This window comes from Solanum dulcamara, chromosome 5 (assembly GCF_947179165.1).
Source record: "Solanum dulcamara chromosome 5, daSolDulc1.2, whole genome shotgun sequence".
In the NCBI taxonomy this organism is placed as follows: Eukaryota; Viridiplantae; Streptophyta; class Magnoliopsida; order Solanales; family Solanaceae; genus Solanum; species Solanum dulcamara.
The window spans coordinates 8,281,016-8,298,992 of NC_077241.1; the positions used below are offsets into that span (position 1 = coordinate 8,281,016).

General features: G+C 35.6%; 2 protein-coding genes across 2 annotated transcripts; one reads left to right on the forward strand and one right to left on the reverse strand.

The window, feature by feature from the left end:
• Nucleotides 1-6,111: 6,111 nt before the first annotated feature.
• Nucleotides 6,112-6,999, reverse strand: LOC129890400 (uncharacterized). Its single transcript, XM_055965953.1, has one exon. It carries the CDS (start codon nt 6,939-6,941, stop codon nt 6,396-6,398), a length of 546 nt encoding a protein of 181 aa, XP_055821928.1. The 5' UTR covers nt 6,942-6,999; the 3' UTR covers nt 6,112-6,395.
• A 3,301-nt stretch (nt 7,000-10,300) lies between these two features.
• Nucleotides 10,301-12,096, forward strand: LOC129890401 (uncharacterized). Its single transcript, XM_055965954.1, has one exon. The coding sequence runs from the start codon at nt 10,476-10,478 to the stop codon at nt 11,982-11,984; it is 1,509 nt and encodes a 502-aa protein (XP_055821929.1). The 5' UTR covers nt 10,301-10,475; the 3' UTR covers nt 11,985-12,096.
• The last annotated feature ends 5,881 nt before the right edge of the window (nt 12,097-17,977 follow it).

The window sequence follows — 17,977 nt, forward strand, 5'->3', positions numbered from 1 at the left end:
TCAGAAGTTGAGGGAGCAAAAATTATATGCCAAGTTCTCTCAATTGAGTTTTGTCTTGATTCTATGGCATTTCTAGGATACGTGGTGTCCAAGGAGGGTATTAGGGTAGATCCGGCCAAGATTGAGGAAGTTAAAGGCTGGACCAGGCCTACTTCCCCCACTAATATTTGGAGTTTTATAGGTTTAACTAGATATTATCGACACTTCGTGCAGGGATTCTCTATTATTACGGCCTCACTAATTAGACTGAATCAGAAGTCACTAGATTTTCATAGGTCCGATGAGTATGAGGCAAGATTTCAAAAGCTCAAGGCCTTGTTGACTTTTGCTCCTATTTTGACCTTACCTGAGGAGGGTGTAGACTTTATTGTGTATTGTGATACTTCTAGTGTTTGTTTAGGTGGAATTTTGATGCAGAAAGGGAAGGTAGTTGCGTATGCTTCTAGACAGTTGAAGGTGCATGAGAAAAACTACCCTACTCATGATCTAGAGTTAGCGGTGGTGGAATTTGTATTGAAAATATAGAGTCATTACTTGTGTGGTGTGCATTATGAGGTATTCACTGATCACCGGAGTCTTTAGTACATCTTCAGTCAGAGGGATCTGAATTTGAGATAACATAAATGGCTTGAGCTACTGAAAGACTATGACATGACTATCTTGTATCACCCGAGGATGGCCAATGTGGTGGCCGATGCTTTGAGTAGGAATGATCCTAGTATGGGAATTCTCGCCGCTATTAGTATTAAAAGGAGGCCCTTGGCTAGAGATATTCAGAGGTTAGCTAACAACCGTGTCCGATTATGAGTTTTCGAGGAGAGTGGAGGATTTATTGCTTTTATTGAGACCTGCTCTTTCTTAGTTGAGCAGATTCGGGAGAGGCAGTTTGATGATGAAAAGCTATGTCTCATTCGAGACAAGGTGTTGAGGGGTGAAGCCAAGAAGGCTAAACTTGATTCAGAGGATGTTTTTGAGGATTGGGGACCGAATTTGCGTGCCCAAGGTGGGCGATTTGATCAGATTGATACTAGAGGAGGCTCATTGCTCTCGATATTCTATTCATCCAGGCACGGAAAATATGTATCACGACCTTACTCAGCATTACTGGTGGTATGGGATGAAGAGAGACATCGCAGAGTTTGTGTCCAAGTGTTTGTCCGGTCAACAGGTCAAGTGTGAACACCAACAGCCTGGAGGTGAGTCAGAGGATGCTGATTCGTACTTGGAAGTGGGAATGGATCACCATGGACTTTGTTGTGGGTTTGGCTTCTACCGTAAGTGGTTATGATTCTATATGGGTGTTGGTCGATAGTCTGACCAAGTCTGCCCATTTCATTCCAGTTAAGGTGAAGTACACAACTGATAAACTAGCTTAGTTGTTTATCAGTCAGATCATTCGGCTTCTTGGAGTCCAGTATCCATTATTTCGGATTGGGATTCAGTGTTTACTTCGTATTTTTGAGAGGCTTTATAAGAGGGTGTGGGCATTAGGATTGATATGAGTACAACTTTACATCCACAGACTGATGGTCAATCCGAACGGATGATTCAGGTGTTGGAGGATATGCTCCGAGCTTGTGTTATTAATTTTGGTGCTAGGTGGGATCAATATTTGGCCTTAGCAGAGTTTTCCTACTACAACAATTATCACTTTAGCATTCAAATGGCCCCATTCAAGGTATTATATGGTAGGCGGTGTCGATCTCCTATTGGGTGATTTGATTCAGCTGAGATGGACTCTTTAGATACAGACTTACTTAGGGATGTCACAGAGCAGGTTTGGATTATCTAGGGTAGGCTCTTGACAGCCCAGATTAGGCAAAAGAGCAATGTGGATAGGAAGGTTCGACCATTGGAGTTCATAGAGGGTGACCACATTGGCTCCAAGTGTCGCCCATGAAGAACGTGATGCATTTCGGAAAGAAGGGCAAACTTAGCTCACGGTTTATTTGCCTATTTGAGATTTTGGGGCGAGTAGGAGAGGTGGATTATATATTGGTCATGCCACCTAGCTTATCAGTGGTACATCTTGTGTTTCATGTTTCTTTGTTTCGGAATTATGTGCCGGACGAGTCTCATATGTTATCTCTTGACATGATAGAGTTGGGTCTAGATTTGACTTTTAAGGAGAAGCCCATAATCATTCTTGATAGATAGGTCCGTAAGTTTAGGACCAAGGAAATAACTTCAGTGAAGGTACAATGGAGGCACCGCTCAGTCGGAAAGGTGACTTGGGAGTCAAAGGACGACATACGGGCCCGATATCTACAGCTTTTCGAGGCTTCAGGTATTTTTTTACTTTATGTTCGAGGACGAACATGATTTTTAGTGGTGGATGATGTAATGACCCTGAAGGTCATTTTTAGAAATTTTCATAAAAAGACTATTTTACCCCTCTCGATAGTTTTCCCGAGTCATATTTGATTGATATTTGATGTCGATTTCGTAGTTTTCTTGAAAAATTGAGATTTTTGGTAAACCTTGAGTTTTAGAGGTTTAGAATGACTTAAAAGTTGTATTTGAGGTCATTTGGGGTTTCGAGTCTCGAAATGAAAGTTCATCGATTTCATTAGTTTTGAAACGTTGAAATTGGTATAGGAGAATTAACGGAATCACATTCGGGGTCATATCATGTATTTGAGGGGTTGAGTTGGAAATATTTGAGTTTTTGGCCATAGGTTTGACTTTGGTCAACAATTGAGGATCGAATGCTCGGAATTCAATTCCGGCAACTCCGTTGGATTTGAAGGGTGGTTTTAGGCATAGGGAGACTTCCTGTGTATTTTTTAGAAGTTTCGAGGGCGTTTTGGTCTTTTGAGGCATAATGTTAGTTTAGTTGCGACTTTTTGGTTTCTGGGTCAATGAGGCCTCGATATTGAATTTCGATGGTTTCTTGAGTCCGAAATATCGAGTTTAATAGGGTTGCATATATGGTTTGTCTATACGGGACCCCGAGCAAATCCCAAGGGTGAATTCAGACACTTTGAGACTTGTAAGATGTTCTGATGTATTGTGCCTGTTGCGGATCTCGCGATCGTGAGGGGGTAAGTCGCGATCGCGACACTCGCTTAAGTGAGAACCCCTTCGCAAAAGTGAAGATCCAAATTTTGTGAAGGGTTGCGAAAGCGACTAAGCAGCCGCTTTAGCGAGGGAGCAGGGGTCACGATAGTGACCAAGTTATCGCAAAAGTGAGGTCCACTTAAGCGAACCCCAGTCGCTTAAGCAACTTAGAGAGTGGTTTTGGTCGGGATTTATGCTATTTTATCCATTTTTGAACTTTGGAGCTCGATAGGGGCAATTTGGAGAAGAATTTCTCGTGGGATTTCATTGGGTAAGTTATTTTGACTCTACTTTGTCATTTTCCAATGATTAATTGATGATTTTAATATGTATTTGGGGATTCAATCGGTGAAATGAGCCCTTTTTCAAGAACTTTGAGAATTCTTAAAAATGGTGATTGTGACTTGATTAAGGCTGGGTATCTGAAACAGTATTTTCTATTGAGTTCCTATGACTAAGAGAACCAATTTCATCCAAAAATTCTAGGATTTAAACCCTTATTTTTTGAAGTCGAATTTTGAGTCTTTGACCCTTTTTCGCCGAATTTCACATTCTTAGTATCGTTCCGATTATGAAGCAATACTTGAATAGATTGTGGAGATTTGGAGTATAATCGGAAGGGCAAAACACACGTGAATTGATTGATCGCGTCTTGGCTAAGGCAAGTGGACTCTTAAAACTCCGTGAATCTCTTAGAATTTTTGAATATCCTATTGTATATGTGTTGGGGTGTAATGGGGATGAGATTACGGGTTTGATTGTGATATGAATTAAACTAAAATGAATAGACAGAGTTAATAAAAGACGATATATGATATTATTGAGTATTGAATATTACATGCCGTAATCTAGATATCTATGTGTATTTGATGAAATACTTGATAGCTAATTGTGATTACGGTTTGCCTGAATGAATTATTTCTCATTATTTGTGTGAGCATGTTGTTGCATTGATTTTGGAACACTGTGATGAGAGGTTTTTAATTGTGAGACCGAGGTCACTTACGGTCAGAGATATGATATGACCGAGGTCATTTCTAGCGAGAGATTATATGGCGGAGGTAATTTTTGGCGAGATTATATGGCCAAGGATTTCCGGTGAGATTATATGGACGAGGTCATTTTTAGTAAGATTGTGGGGCCGAGGTCATTTTCAGTCAGAAATTATGAGATCGAGGTTATTTTCAATCAAAGACTATGAGATCGAGATCATTTTCAGTCAGAGTTTATTATGTCGAGGTCTTTGCCGGCAATTGCACACATGCATGATCATTGAGTGTGTATACACATATTCTGCATATCTGTGTTGATAGTTTGATGTCTATTTGTGACTTGTGAGTATTTGTACGATACATATTGTGATATTGAGCTGTAATCTTAAATTTATTGAACTGTATAGTATGTATTGTTAGGTTGGGTTGATTTCCGTGCAGGTTGTAGTCTAGAAGTTCGGTTGGGTTGGAAAAGGAGTTCGTGCATTCTATTAGATTTACTTAATTTTTCTATTTAGCTTGCTGAGTACCGTGTTGTTTGGTACTCACCCTTACTTCTACACTTGTGTAGGTTCTGAGCCCAGACTTTGATCACCGTTTCTTTTTGATCATTCGCGACTTCTGGGAGTTGAGAGAGGTAGCCATTGATATCGAACAAGCTCTCGTACTTTCTATATTTTTATGCTTTATTCTGTTTGAGAGTTGAAGACATATTGAGATTTGTACTTTTATTTCAGTTTCGTTATTTAGCGGTTTGCACATATGACAACCAATCTTTGGGGGTATTTAAGTTGAAAGACTTCCTCTTTTGGTTTATCATTTACTTATTTAGATTATTTTTGCTTTATTTATCGAAATGTTGGATTTGAGGGTGACTTATCCGATGGGAAAGGACAAGTGCCATCACATCCGAATTTGGATCGTGACAATAGTAAAAGTATTTTTAATTATACAAATTTATATAAAAAATATAATACCTAAATTATAAAAAGGATTTTTGGATTGGGGGTGGGCTGGGGGGTGGGCAACGGGGTGGGGGTGAGGGTGAAAAGAGGCACGTGGGCCCATAATTTAAAGGAAGTCGTAGGTTGTGGTGCAACTTGTAAGTCGCATCCTGCCATGCAACTTTCTTTAAAGATTGACTTACAGATGTCAACTGATAAAGGAAAAGTCACACGCCAGGGTGCGTTTTTACCCTTTTGGTTTCATCCTAAAATTAATCACCATTTTGAAATTTTTGGAAAAAAAAATTGTCCTTTCGACTCCTAATTCCAATAAATGACCTCTCATACACCAAAAGGGCAAAAGGAAAATCGAACGTGACATAAAAAAAATTCGACCACAAATCATCACAGACATGTCACCTCGAATGTCTATATAAAGAGCGTGTCGAAAATAAATATCCTCTTTAACTTTTATTTTAACGGACGGAACATCCTATGATTATGTATGCATAGTTTTCGATTCTTAAATTACAACCATCAATTTTCTTCATAAACACATAAATAAAGCTGACCATCGATTTATAGTTCATAATTAGCACAACCCTTGATATATATATCTAATTCAACGAAAATTTTCAGCAATAGTTCAAAGAATTGTTGGTGGAATTACTATTGAGATTCTTCGGATCATAGTTTCTTGTATCATCCCTAGCTATGTTCACTATTATTACCATTCTTTGCTTTGTTATAATACTTAATGGCTGATGTAGTAAAAATTACCAATGGTAAAACCTATCGATGAGATCAGTGGCGAGTGGTGAATTTATAGGTATAAATCTGGGACACGTGAATTCATGATTTCTCTGTAAAATTAAATATTTTATTTATATAATTTTTAAAATTGATATAATATTAACTGTTGACACCATACTATACGGAAACTTAATAGTGCTGGAAGGTTAAGTTATGTACTTTGAGAACTAAGAATCGATTCTAACCAAATACATTTTCTTCTTCTTTTTTTTTAGTAAATAAAATTAAGATCTCAATCGCAATTAGTAAAACTCAATTCAGAAAATCTTGAGCATGAACTCAAAACTAACAAGCAAAAAATAATCCTCACACTTTATTAATTTTTAGTACCCTATTATTTTAGTATGAATAAATAATTCACCGTAGAGCTCCAAGGTGTGGAACACAGTTATTCTACCCAAATAAAGTAAAAACAAATATTATCATCACAAGCGTTGCTTCGATATGGCCGTCATGTATTCGAATCGTGGAAATAACCTGCACTAATACGTGTGATGAGTACATAAGTTGTCTACATCACATTTCTTAGAGTGCGGTCTTCCAATGCGAGATGTATTTTGTACACCGAACTGCCTTTTTTATAAAATTATACTTGGATTGGACCAGGACATCCTTTCAAAGTCTCATTTTGTTTAGAATTTGAACCATTATTCCCTTCCACAAAGGCATTGTACCTCAAAACAAAAGCCACTATCAAAACCACCCATTGCAAGAAAAATATCAAAATTGACAATCCACCAATCAATTTCAAAATTGCAACACCATTTTCTTCTCTAACATAAGACTTTAATTCTCGTAAAAAATCATAACTCTTTGTGAAAATAAGCACAGCAGACGATCCTTGAAATATTGCCGTTAAAACGGTAGCAACCATATGAATGGCATAACAATTGTTGGAGCCCGCTAGGGTTGCAGTGTCCGTGCAACCGGGCACTACACCCGCGATTGTGAGAACATGGAGGAGGATGAAAAGGCCACCGTATAACGATGGGATTAGGCGTAAAGAGAGGGTAAGAAAGATACAACTCGATGATGCACCTAAGAGAATGTAATTGGTTAAACGAAATATTTGATGAGATGGTTGACAGTGAGACTTGGACTCAGTTGACGTGACGATGGAAAGAGTACCCATTGGATTGAATTTGATGAAGAAATTTGAATTTTTGAATGTATTTTAGAAATTGTTGGTGATTTTGGAGGAGAAAAATTGAAAAATGGGGTATTTGAAGAAGTGATTTGGTCATGTATTTAATTAGCCGTTTAACCAATGATTAACGGCTAGTTGAAATGTTGGGAGAAAAACAAAATCCAACGGTACAAACATATGATCAATAGATCTAGATCTAATTATTTTTTAAAAAAGTATTAAAGTAACACTAGATTAACCAAAAGTGGTACTCTCTCCGTCTCATTTTATATATGTGGCACAATTTAATTTTTTACGATATTCAAAAAAAAGAGAAGGAAACCTTTTAAAATTCATGGTATAAAACAATCTTTAGATATTTGTGCAGCTATAAATCATTTTATTAAGGGTAAAATAGGAATTTTAAAGTTAAGTTATTTCTAATTATATTAAGATAACATTTTTTTTTGGAGCGGACTAAAAAAATTATCATATAAAATGAGAAGAAGGGAGTATGCCAATTCTAGTATGAGTTAATTAATTGCATAAATGGTTCTTATGTAACATAACTATTAAGGTTTAAGATCATCAACGTGTTGTAAAATAAGAGTAATATGGAATATGATGTAGACAAGAAATGTAAAAATGAAAGAGAAAGATTTTCTTATTTTTTAAACTATCACCAATTAAAACGTACAATGCCTCTATTATACGGAGGAATTGTGAAGGAGGTGAGAAACATGACTATTAACTATACATTTAAGAGTTATGGTTATGAAATTAAAGTTATGGAAGTAATGAATTATGGATGCAAATTGAGATCACTTAATGAACATGTCTCATTTATTCTTCTAGAGGAGCTGGGGTAAAATTTGCATTATATATTAAGCTGAAGCTAGAAAAAAAATACAAAATTTAAACAAATAAGCCATTGTATATGACTAGCGACGATTAGCGATTGAAAATTAGCCTACTTGGGAGCTGATTTTTCAATTTTTTTCATCTCCAAGCACCTAAAACAGACTGTAGCCACACTCTCATCCCATAAGTGACTTGTAACGATCCTCATGTTCATTTTGAGTTTTGCATATTTTCCATGTTTTGACGTTTCCCATGATTTTTGTATGTCTTTGGTGACTTGACAGGAAGATTGGTGCAATTCTCGTGGTAATTATATGATTTTCAGATGAGATTTTTCAATTTTGAAGGTTTGAGGTTTGATAAATTTGACCAGAGTCAACATTATACATTAATAAGGTCAAATTAGAGTTTTGACAACTCCTATAGCTAGGTTCATAGGATGATTTATAACTTTGTTGGGTGGTTTTTATGGATTCCGAGATGCTCGAAAGTGATTCGAATCATTTATTGAATTTTAGAATTTTAAAAAAAATTAAATTTAATCAATGTCAACTTTCAATCAAGATGACCCAATTTTAGTGATTTAATGATTCCAACAGGTCCAAAATATATTTTATAGTCAATTTACATATTTGGTTTGAATCCGAGATATTATATTTCAAATGAGTTCTGAGGGATGTGAAAGTCCTCCTTCGTCGGTGAAGTTGCCTGTGATAAGTGACCCTCTTTTGTTCATCTAAGGAGTGACCATAAGTTTCAGATAGCTGATGTCCACCACAGGAGACCAATAGCACAACATACCGCCACACGTCTAATAGTGATGATTGTGATGATAGAAGTGGTTAGTGATGGTGATTGATGGTTACTCATAGAGTAGGGATGAAAATTATCCAAGTAAAATTTAGTGATTTTATTGATACAAAATAAAAAAATACGACTTTTCTTCATAATTTTCTATTGGTGTATATATCACAAATATAATAACTTACAGTTGAAAATACGGAAAAAGTTCAAAAATACTCTTAACTTATTAGAAATGGTTTAGAAATGCCCTCCTTCCATCTATTAGATCAAATTTACCCTTCCTTCCATCAATTGGGTAAAAAATGCTCTTAACGTATTAGAAATGGTTCAAAAATATCATTCTTCCACCTATTGGATCAAAAATGCCTTTAACCTATTAGAAATAGTTCAAATTTGCCCTTCCCTCTACCTATTAGATAAAAATTTCATTAATATTAGAAGTGACTCAAAAATTTACTAATTCTAATTATATATGTCAATAATTTTTTTAACAGTAATTTGACAATTATTTAGTTTTTTTTTTAAAAATCTTTCTTGTTTGTATAACCTAATAGAAGTATTTGCTTTAAATAAAATATAAGAACTAACGTGTGAATTAATCAGAATGTATGTTGTATAAAAATATTGTCTTAGTCACGGAGAAGAGAAATTTCATTATGTAAGCCCATAAAAAGATAATTTTTGTTGAATTTTTTTCTGAGTTAAATACAATATCAATTAACATAATTTATACAATTTCTTTTTATAGTTTTAAAAGACTAAAATTGTTAAACAATGGAAAAAATATATAACTAAGATGCTAATAGAAGTAAAATGAATTAAAAAGTTGAGTTTTAATTTATTCAAATTTGAAGGCTAAAAAGAATTTTTAAAAATATTTTGATGTTATAAAAATATTATATTAATATTATATTTATTGATAAAATATATTAAATAGTGTTTAATAGTTGGTAAACATACTTTTAGGTGGAAGAAGGACATTTTTGAACCATTTCTATATGTTAAAGGACATTTTTGATCCAATAGGTGGGAGGAATGCATTTCTAAACCATTTCTAATACGTTAAAGGGTATTTTTGAACCTTTTCCGTTGAAAATAAAATGAATTAAATCATCATTCAGGCTGAGACGTGGATATCTCGCTCTTTTTAAGGAGATTCAAGTTCACTACAGCACAATCTACACTGATCCAATAGTATATTTATTGACTTGTCCCCTCCAAGATACTACAACCCAACAATATCGTACAACTCAAAAAATCAGGATTAATTGAAAAGTTCAAAGCTCCACCAAAAGAAAACATTTCTTTAATATTTAATTACGCTCTTTTATATAGTAAATTAGTTGACCTCAACTCTCTCTTTCAGTACGCTAATCTCAATAGAAGCACAATATAATATTTTTCATCATTACACTTTATATTTTCTTACACACATAACAAAGTAAAATCATCATTATATTTATAGGTGAGTAATTCTTCCTTATAATAATTAGAAAAATTCTAAAAAATAAATTAGATAGATGAACGATCTAGAGGTGATATAAATTACAGAAATGTTAATGATAAATAAAGTTGTAGAAAGATAAAGATCATTTTCCTGCCACTAACTTTGGCTGCTAAATGCAACATTATGAACAACAAATTTGAGAAATTTACTCTAAAACCCAAGGCCTCATATAAAATATCATTTAGCCTGTGAATTATTGCAAAAGGCAAGTTACTGTAAAACTGGAATCTTTCTTTATTTCTCTGCCTTTCCCTAATCTCTTTTCTTGTTTTTGCCTTTTTCACTTTTAACTTTTATTGACTTCTTTGCGTTTGCTTGTTCAATAATTTCACTTGTCCTCTATTATTGAAGAAATACTCAACCAGTTGATGCCGGACGACAAGAAGATGCTATATTTGCGCTTTGATGATAACAACTTGGAATTCAGTTGTTTACTAGGCCTTTCTGTATGGTTACCAACTATTCTTCTAGTTTATTGTGTGCTCAAGTTTCTTCTTCAGTTGGTAACTCATCATCCTCAAAAGTTAGAAATAGTTGAGCACAAAAAATCAGATGCTTCTGAAGCTGAACATCAGTTGGATGAAGCAAAGAAATACTCTGTTGTGTACAGATTTAGGCTGAGGCAGGAAAAGATCCAAAGAGAAATAACAGGAGAAGAGGAATCAGGATCTAAATTGATTTCTAAGGAGGAGGAAAGTTGTGTGTCAAAAGGCCCTCCTCGTCTTCGTGATGGTGATCTTGTGCATTTCAGCCACAGGCATCCTTTGCTAAGATTTCACCTTAAAGGAACAGAAGTTATTAGATGCAACATGTGTACTATTATAATTTCTGGGGTATCTTATGGTTGTGATCGTTGTCATTACTTTCTCCATGAGGTATGCTCTAACATTCCTAAAAGAATTCGACATGATTTTCATCCTATGCATTCACTCACCCTTCTTCCTATCGCTCTTTGGAATTCGAAAGTGGAAAAAAGTGAATTCTGTTGTGTGGCATGTGGATATGACAACTCTTGTCCTCACCATTCATTGTTTTCATTTTACTATCATTGTGACTCGTGTAAATTTGATCTTCATCTTGAATGTGCTACTGTGACTACGACGTTGAACCATAAGGTAAAATACCCTCTTGATCTCTTCACTTGTTTTCCATTACAAAGTGAAGGTGCAGCCCTGTTATGTTGTATTTGTAACCAAGTTATGAATAGGCAATCCGCTTGGCTTTTCTACAATCGCGAGTTTGATTACATATGCCATTACGAGTGTGCTGCTGAAGAAGAACTTGGAGTTATAGGAGATCAAAGTTTTCTATCTCAAGTACAGAAATCCTTGCTTCTCCAAAAATGTTGTCCTGGAAAACAATCCAAACTCGGAGAAGTTACACACTTTAGCCACAGACATCCATTGAAAGCAATCAAACAAACGAATGAGGCATCAATCACGGGTTGCAGCATATGTTCAAGCCAGGCTTTGTCCGGTTACATTTGCCAGCTATGCAATTACTTCATCGACGAGACTTGTTTCCTTTTTCCGCGAAAGATACAACACCATTTTCACCCAAATCACCCTCTTATACTCGGTAGCTATACCAATCATCCACAGTTCAAATGTTCAGCTTGTACTCAAGAAAAAGGTGCAGCATACCGTTGCTCTACTTGTAAATTCAGTCTCCATCGTAGTTGTGCTGGTGCTCCCATGACATTAACCCTTGGCACAAACAAGAAACTTTCTTATAAGCTCCTCTATTCGTATCCATATGACGGTGAGATGGCACTTATCAAATGTGCGCTTAATAAAGAAACTAACTCTTATGATACTAAGCTTTGTTTAGCTTCTGAGAGATTGAGATGTATAAAAATAGAGGAAGACCACTATTAGTAGTATGTGAAATGTATTAAAATAGAGGAAGACCACTATTAGTAGCATGTACTGTTATTTCATTTTCTATAAACAAGAATATGATTTATAACAACATCTGTTTAATTATTTTATCATATTTGGGATGTTTAATTCTGGACTTATATTTATTACTGGCCCGTGAAAGGTTATTTTTCATGCTCGCTAGGCATCTCCTTCGTGGACATCCAATAAAATTGGAACTATATAAAAAAGATTAACATTAGATAGAAAAACCACTTACAATTTGAAATTAAATCGAGATTTGTGACTCCAATCAAGATACATAATGGAAAAGTCTCCAAAAGCTGGCACAATAATATCTTACAATAATAACTTACAATAACAATTTCAAATAACTTAAGACAAGAAACACCATCTCTAAAGCCTTGAGGTTGGTGGACAGCTACATTGAGGACAAATCGAAACTTAACATCATTCTTGGAAAGTCTATCAAATGCTTCATTAATTTTGTCAGTTGAAACAAGCTCTATGTCACACAACATACCGTGTTTGCCACAAAATTTCATCATCTCTTGTAACTCCTTCATACTTCCAATAATGGAATTTTTGACTAAACTAAGCCATTAATTAAACTAATTCACCAAAATAATATGTATTTTAAAAAATTTACAAAACTAGTATAAACGTATTTCTTAGTAATGTTTTGGGCTATTTTTATTCAAAAAAATTCAGCTGTGTAAAATATTATTGCTGATAGCGTTAACTTAAGAAACATTACTGTCAGTAACGTTTTTACCAAAATACTTGACTGCGAGTAACGTTGTATAATGCGTTACTCTGAGACACAATTTACATCTAAAATGTTACTCACAGTAACGTTTCTTAAGAATCCAATCGCGGGCCACTGAATTCTGCAAATATAGAATCGAATGTTGCAAATATAGAATCGAATCCTGCAAATTTGACTATAAAACATTATTGCAGTAACATTTTAAGCTTTAAATACTTTCTGGGCATTGAGTTCACTAGATCAACAGAAGGGATACTAATGCATCAAAGGAAGTATGCCCTTGAGCTTATATCTGAAGTTGGAATGACAACAACCAAGCATGCAGGAACTCCTATAGATGTTAACATCAAACTAACATCAAAGCAGTATGATGAGGATATGGGGAAAAACCAAGAAGCATCAGAAGATCCATTGGTAGATTAGACCATGTATCAGAGACTAATAGGGAAGCTCTTATATCTTAACATGACATGACCAGACATATCCTTTAGTACGCAAACTTTGAGTCAGTTTCTACATCAGCCAAAGAAGTCTCACATTTAGAGTAGTCAGATACCTAAAGAGACAACCTGGACAAGGCATATTGTTTGCGAGTTGCTCAGATGAATTGGTCACTACATTCTATGATGCTGATTGGGCCTCTTGGCCACTTACCAGAAAGTCTGTTACATGCTACATATCAAGATTGGTAAGTCCTTAGTCTCATAGAAAGCCAAGAAGCAAACTACATTGTCAAGAAGTTCAGTTGAGGCTGAGTATATGAGTCTTGCTTCTACTATGTTTGAATTAGTGTGGTTGCTGTCACAATCCGTCCTAAGACCTAGTCGTAACGCATCGATCGGATGCGAGGGACTCCAACCATAAGCCATCTTAGCATTCATTGCATACATAGGGTAAAGAACAATATAAATATAAGCGAAGTAATCATAAGTGGGGTAAGGGACTTAGGAAAACCCAACTCTATAGACGTCCAAATAGGACTACACCAATACATCGTAAAAACATACCTCTAGTTTAAACTTAGATGGGGGCTTAGGACAAGCTCCTAGCTCACCCTAGCAATAGAATAAATGTTTAAGCAATAGAAACATAAAATAAAGTCTTGTCCTCTCACCAACTCCTTGGAGATCTAAAGAAAACTCTAGCCATGAGTAAGGTAGTTGTGAGTGTCGTCTGTCCCTACATTATGAGATAATATAGGGAAAATATATGCTAGTACGTTTTAATGTACTAAGTATTTGAGGTATACATGACAAGTAAGAGAACATAATCAATATTCCATAGGATGCATGACCGATCATAATGAGCATGAGTATAGCTTAAAAGAAATATTTAAACATAAGAAATTCTTGGTCAATGCATATCATAAAATTTTAACTTTCAACTCATAACTTGATATCTTAAAGCTTAACTTAAACTTGTGTGGGATAAAACCTTTAACCGACAACTAAGACCATGCGAGCTACTATATGGAATCCAATGACTCCTGCATTGAGACAGATCTATCACTCCTGTATCGAAACTGGGGAGGCTACCTTGCGAGGGTATACTCCAAGATAACTCAACTCAACTCAACTGGGCTATATGAATCCACTAGCTAGGCTATAAAGACAACCTATATGGGCAACGTAGTTTGAGATTTTAGGTTGCTACTAGGATTCCCTTGGATAACCAACTGCGTTATTCGATCAAACCCCACCTAAAAGTCTTCTCGGTGCTTAGTCAATATCCTAACGGAAACTCATAAAACATACTCATAACATAGTAGGGAAAGATAGTAACTGCCTATCAATCTATCTTTAAAATATTTAGGAATAGCTCATCTAACTTGGTGATTCATAAGAATCTATAACTTTGGTGAGAATTGTCCTTATCACCATCTTTAAACATCTAATGATCTTAACTCTGATTATTATCTCAACTTAACTTCAAAAATCATAATCTCAGTTGTAACTCATTGAAAACTATCTTTGTAAATCATTTAACTCATAAAAATCACCTTTAGCTCAGATCATAGCTTGAAAATAACTCTTATGCATGGGCATCTATGAATCAACTTAAAATCATGTAATTCATATGAAAACATGTATATACAAATCATTGATAACATCTAAAAATGAAATCAATTCAGCCCAATGTAATTCATCAAAATTAGGATTCAAAATCAATTATAAATTGAATGAAAACTAGAGAAATCTTTGGGACTTCATGGGTGAAAAGGGCTCATGAATCAATTCCCACATACCTTGCTTGAATTCACAAGGAATTGAAGAAGAACCTTGAATAAATCTGATAACCCTAGCTTGAATTTGGAGAGAATCCTCGAAAGTCCTTATGAGTTCTTGTCTTAGGAATTTTAAGAGAATGAATTGAATATGAGGAGATTTTGAGAATAGAGTATTTATAGACTTTGAACTTGGACATAAAAGTGTCTAGGTTCATTGAACCAAACTTTGAAAAAGACACAATTGCCCTTCATTAATTTTGGAAAATTGACCCTATGAACCTTATTATATGGGCCATGTTAGCTACGATGAGTCGTCTAAAGGACTCATTCTGCAGGTTTGAGAAAAGGTCTAAAAATTGAGTGTCTAAAGAGGGTTTACGACCCATCATCAAGGAAATGACCCATCTTTTGGGCTCATCCTGCAGGTCCCAAAAACTTGCAAAATTCAAGTCTCTGAAGTTTTGTGACAGTTGTCTTTATGACCCGTCCTTACTTGTATGAGTCATCCTGTCAAGCATCATCTTAGCCTTAGGGAAACTTTGAACAAGGCCTCTAAACTCTGATTGACGAGGGGTTTCTACGATACGTCTTCTCGAGGATGACTCATCTTGAAAGGTCGTAGAACCTCTCTTGAGGGAAACTTCAACTTTTGTTCAAAGGGTCACTCTACACCCAACTTTACAAGCCATGGAAAGCTTTACGAGCCGTACAGGGACTCGTTCATACGGATGAGTTCAAAATTTTAAGACTTTTCTCCTTGGTTCCAACTTTTCGACTTACGGGGTCTTATAATATCTTCCCCTTGGAAATATTCATTCTCAAATGAGATTAACTTATCATAGGAAGGACATGAAAAGAGGACCAGTAACCCAACATAACCATGATGACATCTTAAAATGCATGGAACATGAAAACTTCAACTTAACATAAAATCATAACTTTGAAATCAACTTTTTCATGAACATGCATGCATATGAATGACAAAGGAGGAACTGAATACGTAAGAGTCAAACTAGCTTGAATAAGAATAACTTACTACTTTAGGCTTGAGGAGAGGAAAAGAGGTACGGGTATCGTTTCATCATATCCGCCTCTGCCTCCCAAATAACACTTTCTACTTGTTTATTCCTCCATAATACTTTGACAGACACAACCTCTTTGTTCCTTAACTTCTTGACTTGCCGGTCTAAAATTTCCACCGAAATTTCTTCATAAGTCAAATTCTCCAAACTTCCTCAACATCGACACAAGAAATACTAGTGAACCATAGTTAACTCAAGTGGAAAATCTAAGTCATAAGCCACCTTGCCAACACATCTAAATATCTTGTAAGGTCCTACGTATCTAGGACTCAACTTCTCTTTCTTGACGAAACACATTACACCCTTCATGGGTGGAATTTTTAAATAGACCCAATCATCCACCTCAAATTCAAGTTCTCTTTTTCTAATATCGGAATAGGACTTTTGACGACTTTGGGCCATCTTTAATCTCTCCCTTATGAGTCTTACCTTTTCCATAGCATTGATAACAAAATTTAGACCAATCAAGGCCATGTCACCCACTTCAAACCATCCCACTGGGGATCTACATCTCCTCCCATACAATGCTTTGAAATGAGCTATTTAGATGCTAGAGTGATAACTATTATTATAGACAAACTCAATCAATGGCAAATGTTCATCCCAACTTTCTTTAAAATCAATAACACATGCCCTTAACATATCCTCTAAAGTTTGAATCTTTTTTTTGGCTTGACCATCGGTTTGAGGATGAAAAGCGGTGCTTAACTTAACCTTTGTACCGAAACTCTTTTGAAATGACTTCCAAAAGTGTAAAGTGAATTGTGTAGGTCAATACAATATGATAGACAAGGGCACACCATGAAGTCTTGCCAACTCTCGAACATACAACTTTGCATAATCTTCAGCACCATGGGAAGTCTTAACCGTAGAAAATGAGCTGACTTGGTCATCCGATCTACAACGATCCAAATAGAATCATGTTGCTCCTTAGTATGAGGCAAACCTGTTACAAAATTCATATTCACATCTTCCCATTTTCAAGTAGGAATCTCGGTGTCTTGGGCTAGAACTTCCGGTCTTTGATGCTCAACTTTAACTTGTTGGCATTTCAAACTCCGCTATGTCCTTCTTCATGCCATTTCACCAATACACTTCTCTTAGGTCACGATACATCTTGGTGGAACCCAGATGAATCGAGTATTGGAAACTATGAGCCTCATTTAATATCAACTCTCTTAACCCATCAACATTAGGTACATATAAACGACTTTGGTAACGTAGTACGCTATCTCCCCGTTGAGAGAAAGCCTCAATGGGTTTTTGAAAGCCGACTTCTTTAACTCAACCAACATTGGATCTTGGTCTTGCTTGGCCTTAACATTCACTACAAGAGATGATTCCGAACCATTACGAACAAGAACACCTCCGTCATTGGAATCGACCAAACGCACACCTAAACGTTCCAATCTATGAACATCTTTAATCAATTCTTTCTTATCTTCTTCAACATGTGCCACACTACTCATGGACAATCTACTTAGTGTATCGGCAATAACATTTTCCTTACCCGGATGATACAACACACTCATATCATAATCCTTCAACAATTCAAGCCATCTCCTTTGCCGAAGGTTCAAATCTTTTTGCTTAAACACATAGTGTAAACTCTTGTGGTCGGTGAACACGTCCACATGGACACCATAAAGATAGTGTCTCCAAATATTCAAAGCAAATACAAAAGCCGCTAGTTCAAGATCATGGGTTGATAGTTCCGTTCATGCATCATTAGTTGCCTAGAAACATAAGTTATTACCTTACCATGTTGCATCTGTTATACACCATTTTAACTCGAGGTCAAACGGCGTACAACATATTGATGATTCCTAAATTATTTAATTTTAAGGAGTCGCCACCTAATTATTTTAAGGTAAATTAGGATACCTAAATAATTAACTAATTTTTAAAAAAT

Excerpts from the sequence above, each read along its gene's own strand:
- LOC129890400 (XM_055965953.1), bottom strand. The coding sequence starts at position 6,941 with ATGGGTACTCTTTCCATCGTCACGTCAACTGAGTCCAAGTCTCACTGT.
- LOC129890401 (XM_055965954.1), top strand. The coding sequence starts at position 10,476 with ATGCCGGACGACAAGAAGATGCTATATTTGCGCTTTGATGATAACAAC.